Genomic DNA, 7,500 nt, shown 5'->3' on the forward strand with positions numbered 1-7,500 from the left:
TTGCAGCTACGGTGACATGGTGGAACACTTCAGAGTTCTGGAAGGCGGGGGCCAGTACTGCATATGGGAGGAGTCCTTCTGTTCCCTCAACCGATTGGTGGACTACTACAGGAGTCACAGCATCGCCGTAGAGAGGGCGGTGTACCTTCGAGACCTCCAGTCCAATACACCCCAGCCACTGCCCGAGTCCTCCCGTAACCCCTACCCCAACCCTTATAAGAACAGCCCCCACAGGCTGCACTCACGGGCCTCACCCCCCGAGAGGGAAGCCTCCTCGCGACCGTCGGAACCAGCTCTGGGGGTACTTCAACACAACACTGACTCTAGATATTGTGGCTTGCTAATGTAGCTAATGTCGGAGCTACGAAGCATAGCTATTGGGAAAGTGACAGTTAATAATGGGGCTTGCTAGCATAGCATTTTGGGCTAGTTAATATATATCTACCAATCGTAGATAGCTAGTCAAGCAATTGTAGCAACATATTGGAGCTAGCGAGCCAGGATATTGGGGATAGATAGCTTAACTATTAGAGCGAGCTAGGGTAACTAATTGAACTAGCTAGCATAGCTATTGGAGATGGGTAATGTAGCTGCTGATGCTAGCTAGCATAGTTTTTGGAGCTAGCTAGCTCTGCTATTGAGCTATTTATTGAGTTATTGAACTCACTATTGAGTTAGTAACTTGTGGTGGCCAAGCTTATGCAGACCAATGCTACATGCCATTGCCTATCTCCTTCAATACACTGTCCATGTCCATAAAGGCATTAAAAGCCTGTACACTATATATATACATAATATACACACACAGTGGTAGGCATACGTTTAGGCACCCATGCTAAAGTTGACTAAAAAGAGGAATAAAAAAATCATCTTTTGGAAATTGATCTTAATGCCTTAATTAAACAAATGAGGAAAAATCCAAATTACTGTCTAAGGACACCAACTTGATCTTTGAATGAATAATGTATCGTTAACAAATTAATGTTCTCCGTTAAAATACAGGGTGCATCAGCATAAGAATAGACACTCCTATGTTAAATTCCCATAGAGGCAGGCAGATTTTTTTTTAAAAGCCAGTTATTTCATGGATCAAGGATACTATGCATCCTGATGAAGTCACCTAGGCCATTGGACTTAAAATAGCCCCACATCACCACATACCCTTCACCATCCCTAGAGATTGGCATGGTGGTTTTCAGTTAGCCTAATAGCTGTCAGTTAGCCTAATGATCTCTCAATGCAAATCAAACCAGCTAATTGGCTAACTGAAATAGAACCATGCTGATTTCTAGGTATGTTGAAGGGCATGTGATGATGTGGGGCTACGTTTAATTCCAAAGGCTAAGGGAACTTAATCAGGATGCATAGTATCCTGGATCCACGAGACTGGCTTTTAGAAAAAAAAATCTGCCTGCCTCTATAGGAATTTAACATAGGGGTGTCTATACTTATGTATTTTAATGGATACAATTTTTGTTATTTACGGTACATTATTCATTCACAAATGAAATTGGTGTCCTTAAAGGTTTGATTTTTCCTCATTTGTTTAATTAAGATATTATATATAAGATCAATTTCCAAAAGATGATTTTTTTATTCCATGGGTGCCGAAACTTTTGCCTACCACTGTGTGTATATATATATATATATAAAATATTAAGGGAAGTACACCAGACAACAGCTTTCTCCCTCCATAGATTCTCACTGTAGGCTTTGAGATATCCTGGAAAGGGGAGGAGCAAAGGGAAAGGAATGTGATGACTTGATCATGTTACAAATGGCTCTTGGCAGGAAGTCACACATCTGTCGAGATTGCAACGAGGATGGATGCGTTTCATTATGAGAATGTTATGAACAGAGTTTGATAAACCAACAGCTTAGAGATTGAATCATTGTGAAATGGGTATGTAAGTCGATTCAGGCAAGAGGATCTAGTGTTTGTATGCTCAATTCCCCACTTCTTTCCTTATATGTGTATGTGTGTGTGTGTGTGTGTGTGTGTGTGTGTGTGTGTGTGTGTGTGTGTGTGTGTGTGTGTGTGTGTGTTTGTGTGTTTACTCATAGATGCCGCAGATGGCTCAAGCCCTGTATGACTACAAGCCCCCCCACGCTGCCCACCTCCACTTCCTGCGGGGTGACATCATCGACCTGCTGGACTGCTCTGGGCTGGCCCACTGGACAGGAAGATGTCATGGAAGAGTTGGTTTATTCCCCCCAGGATACGTCCAACCTCTACACCACTAAGTCATATGTGTATAAATATATAAATGCTATAGTTGCATATGCTTAACCATGTGTCCCATGATACATATATAAATATCCATATATTTTATACGAAGACACTTTGTTGAGGAGTGGTTACTTTGTTATTTGTTGGAGGCATACCTCTTGTTGACATAAGACACACCTGCTAATTATGCATAGACTGATGATTCATTCTTAAATCTGTATTGGGACAGCAAGCCCAAAGACATCGTTTCTTTAGAGAAATATGGAGCAAGAAATATTTCCTGTTTACAGGGTCATGGGTGGTGTGGGAGTTCAGGGTGAAATCCTGATCCAATTATAGATCCCGTGTCTTGTACTGCATGTGCTCAGTAAGGCTATCCACCCTCCTTAAGCCCTAAAAAATTGGCTAATCTGCTTTTAATGTGCAAATTGAATGAGAAATTGTTTATAGACCTCTGGTGCTGCGATAATTCAATTTATTGAGGTATTTCAAGAATATATACACAAAAAAAAAAAAAATTAAAACCACGTTAGCCATACAAACATATACTTTATGAATAATATAAAAAAATTGGATTACAATTATTAATCTTCTTAACGAGACCTGAAATCATTGCTATCAAAAACATCAACCTACTTATTATCATCAGAAAGGTTTAGAAGAAAGATTAGCTTTTTTACGTAAACATTTAAACATAAAGCAGTTCTAAACTCTATGTTGCACACAAACTAAAATGCATCTTCGCTAGCTAGTTCCCCTCGGGGTAACGTTGCAGTAGAATGATTTTAAACATTTTGGGAAAAGTGAGTATATGCCATTCAATACACCAACAAGACTTTTATTTTCATAAATAGGACACTGTGTGGAGGGAATTGTGACTAATAGGTCGCCATGTCCTCTTAGTTGCTTGCAGCTATCTGCAGGTACAAAAATAGCATGCCATAATTCTTAACAAAATCTCAAATGTGTATCTTGTAGTTGCATGGGCCCAAAGTTTTGTATATTAAGTAACTTTATATCGTTTTTAAGGGTTAAAGTGTTTTTGGAAAAAATGTACCTGGAGTTCTTATAATTGATAAATTGTTATAGGCTACCTAATGTACAAACAGCTTCCTTTGTGGATTTCCTTTGCTATAAATGAACAGAGAATCCAATAAAAAATGTCAAAATGATACGCCTTCTTTCATTCAAAAGCAGATTCAAATATATTCATACACCATCTCTTAAGTTCAATCAACTCTAAGGAGAAAGCACGGATGAGATGGTGGTATGGATGTGAATGAGTGAGTTGAGAAGGTTTTAGATCAACTGAGGCATAAATTCTGGTGAATTAGGCAAAGTATGCAAACAGGAAGATGTTGATGCTGACCAGAAGGAGAGCATTGGCACAGCAAAACCTGGACCAAAACACAGTCTCCCGCACGCTCGGGACTCTGGGAGGTGGAGTCGGTTGTGAACTTTGTGATGAAATGCACAGACTGGGGCCCTGGCCACAGGTCACTCTGCACACAGACTTTGAGGCTGCAACACACACACACACACAAACACACACACACACACACACACACACACACACACACACACACACACACACACACACACACACACACACACACACACACACACAGACACAGACACAGACACACACACACAGACACACACACACACACACACACACACACACACACACACACACACACACACACACATGCACACAAAGGCACAAACACATGCACACACAAAAAAAACGCAGACACAAACACGCAAGCAGGCACACACAAACACATGTGCAGGAACACAGACACACATTTGCACACAGGAATGCACACACACGCAAACACACACATACACACAAACATGTTACGTTTAAGCATATCTGTGCTTATTGGATATATATTAACGACATGAACCAGTATGTACCATACGCCTGGCCTCTTACCAGGGGGGCTACGGTTGCTGACAGAGGACACTTTTCTCAGAGGGATCTCTCTCTGCACCTCCTCCGTCAGAGTCCACCACGTCAGGTTAGTGAGCTGAGGGAGAGAATACGCTCAAACCTGTCCCATCTACCACAACCATGTATCAAACGGAACATTCAAAGTGGTGTGTACTATAAATGTACAAAGCACATCAGCCTACATAATACTAAAAATAAATCTTAAGAAAATGGTTTGTTGTTTCATCATATTATTTATAGATTTATCGCTTCTTCACGTTGTAAAGATGTGATAGATAGCGAGCAAGGCAGTGAGTTTGATCCCCAGCCATAGGGTTCAGTGTTCGATTCCCGCATATCCTCCACTGTTTGACCCAACCTTCTCTTTAGTGAGCAACATCTGAATTCTCTGCGAGTGGCTTTGGGGTGAATGCACCTCTCAATAAATGACTAGTGTGGATGATGATTAAAATCGTGTAATAGTGCAACAGAACCAGACAGAGGTATGTGTTCGGACCTGCTCGGGCGTGGGCGGGGGGGTGAGCAGCGTGACCACCACCACCACGATGGTGGAGAGGCCACAGAGCAGGATGGCGAAGTGGAGGTAGTGGACGCTGCGCAGCACCGACGGGGCCCAGTCCACCACGCCACACCTGGGGGGTGGGAAGGCAAACTCCAGCACCATCCTGCACACGCCCACCACCAGGCCCACCATCAGACCCCAGAACGCACCCTGTTGCACACACACAGAGACACACGTGAACACAGGGACCCGCGCAGACTCACAAACACAGAAACATACACAGACACACGCACATACACAGAGACACACGCAGTCACAAACACGCACATACACAGGGATACACGCAGACACACAAACACGCACACAGAGACACAGGTAAACACAGAGACACGCACACAGAGACACATAGACTCACAAACGCAACCACACAGACGTGTTGTGCACATACACAGAGACACATAATTAAAGACAGAGGCACACGCAGGCTCACAAACACACACACACACACACACACAGACACACACAGATTCACAAACACACACACACAGACATATATAAACACAGAGAAACACGCAGTCACAACCACACACACAAACACACATGCAGGCGCACAGAAACACTTGAATATAGCGACACAGAAACACAAAAAACACACCTACGGTAACACAGAAGCACACACAAACACAGACACACAGACACACCTATAGTAACAAAGAAACTCTTGTAAACACAGAGACGCGCAGACGCAGAAACACACCTGCAGTAACTAACTATGAAACTCATTATTCAAGGATGAAAACACACTCTGTTCACTCGCTAAAGACAAACAGAGTTTGAAAATTCATGTTAAAAAAATCTGCAGAATGAAATTCATGTTGATTGGGCCAGCTTCCATCAATTCTTCAGGGGAGTAAAGAAGAGGAAAAGATAAATCTTTGCCTTTATATTTATGAGGTCACTTCAACTTCATAGGGTTCCTTATTTCTGGAGGTACTCAGTAATGTACCTGTGCCCAGGATTAAAACAAAAAAATCTCCCAATGACTATAGGCCTATAGCACTCACTCTCCTTATGAACATTTGAGCAGATTATAGAAGAGGAGATTTGGGTAGAAGTCAAACCAAATTGGATCCATTCCAATCTGTTTAAAGGGCAGGTAGGGGTGTGCAGATTAACACTGGCACTGTACTTAATGTTTTTTTTGTGATTGCTTTTATTGAATCCTCCACAGCTGTTATCTGTGTTGAACCTCACGTTTTTTTTCGATGACTTTACAGAATTATTGTCTAGCATCAGACTTTGACTGACTAACTATAACTGGGGACATCCGTGACATCCATCTTAACACTGACTCTGGCAAAACCTCAATACTAATGCTACTAGACCTCAGTGCTGCATTCGACACTGTAGACCTAACAATACTTTTGGACAGGTTAGAAAACTGGATAGGGCTTTCAGGCACAGTCTTAAATTGGTTTAGGTCCTACCTACAAAATAGGAACTACTTTGTTGCCATTGGCGACTTTGTATTGGAATCAACCAACGTGACATGTGGAGTCCCACAAGGTTCGATCTTGGGACCCTCTTTATTCAACATCTACATGCTCCCACTAGGGCAAATCATGCAAAATAACAATATTGACCATCATTGCTATGCCGATGACATGCAAATCTATGTATCACTATCACCAAATGACTATCGTCCCATAGATCTGCTGTACCAGTGCATTGAGCAATTCAAAGACTGGATGTGCCGAAATTTCCTTCAACTAAATGAGGACAAAACCGAGATAATTGTATTTGGTACTAAAACGGAAAGGCTTAAAGTAACAAAACACCTTCACTCTCTGTCCCTGAAAATCTCAATCAAAGCCAGAAATCCAGGGGTTATTATGGATTCAGATTTACAGTTCGACAGTCAAATCAAACAGTTACAAAATCTGCATATTATCACCTTAAAAATGTAGCATGACTTAGAGGGCTCATGTCAACCGAAGTCTTACAAAAACTTGTACATGCCTTTATCACTAGTAAGCTTGAATACTGCAATGGTCTCCTTACAGGTTTCCCAAAAAAAAACTCTAAGGAAACCTCAGCCTTGTTCAGAATGCTGCTGCTAGAGTTCTAACAAAAGACCAACAAATTTGAACATATTACACCAAATCTTAACTCGCTACATTGGCTTCATGTAGGTCAGAGAATTGATTTTAAAATCATGTTGCTAACCTATAAATCCCTACATGGTTTCGGGCCAAAATATTTAACTGATATGATTCCACTACATAAGCCTTCTAGACAACTAAAATCTTCTGAGACCAATCTGTTAATTATCCCCAGAGTAAACACGAAATATGGGAAAGCAGGATTTAGTTACTATGCAACAAATAGCTGGAATAAACTCCCTGAGGATTTAAGACTTGCCCTTACTCTGACCACTTTTAAAACAAGACTGAAGACTTTTATGGTTGCCATAGCTTTCTGCTAAATCTTAAATATATTGCATTGGCCTTTTTAACATTACGTTTATTTTCTATTTTTACCAGAGAGATACATGATCTGAGACCAGAGAGAATGTTGATCTGATCTTAAACACATTGCACTTTCTAAAATGCTTTTTTAACTTTGCCTTTATTTTCTATCTATTTTACAAATTTTTTGCATCTGTTTTCTTTTCTATAAATTATTTTTTTATTAATTTTATCGTATGACAATGTTTATATGTGAAGCACTTTGAGTCTGCCTTGCGTATGAAAAGTGCTACATAAATAAAGTTGCCTTGCTTTGCCTTTTAGTAGATTGACTTTACCTCGG

At 41.0% G+C, this 7,500-nt stretch overlaps 2 protein-coding genes across 2 annotated transcripts in view; one reads left to right on the plus strand and one right to left on the minus strand.

Moving 5' to 3' along the window:
• The window catches only part of LOC115540306 (GRB2-related adapter protein), a 6,360-nt gene extending 2,958 nt beyond the window's left edge, over positions 1–3,402 (plus strand). The window contains exons 5-6 of the mRNA XM_030351464.1: positions 7–301; positions 2,065–3,402. Of these exons, the coding sequence (XP_030207324.1) occupies positions 7–301; positions 2,065–2,244 (475 nt within the window). The 3' untranslated portion in view covers positions 2,245–3,402. The remainder of the gene's footprint in view (positions 1–6; positions 302–2,064) is intronic.
• slc5a10 (solute carrier family 5 member 10) overlaps positions 2,686–7,500 on the minus strand; it is a 23,603-nt gene continuing 18,788 nt past the window's right edge. The window contains exons 13-15 of the mRNA XM_030351463.1: positions 4,684–4,899; positions 4,170–4,263; positions 2,686–3,751 (exon numbers count right to left, since the gene is read on the minus strand). Coding sequence (XP_030207323.1) covers positions 3,561–3,751; positions 4,170–4,263; positions 4,684–4,899 — 501 coding nt within the window. The 3' untranslated portion in view covers positions 2,686–3,560. The remainder of the gene's footprint in view (positions 3,752–4,169; positions 4,264–4,683; positions 4,900–7,500) is intronic.

This window comes from Gadus morhua, chromosome 3 (genome assembly GCF_902167405.1).
Source record: "Gadus morhua chromosome 3, gadMor3.0, whole genome shotgun sequence".
In the NCBI taxonomy this organism is placed as follows: domain Eukaryota; kingdom Metazoa; phylum Chordata; class Actinopteri; order Gadiformes; family Gadidae; genus Gadus; species Gadus morhua.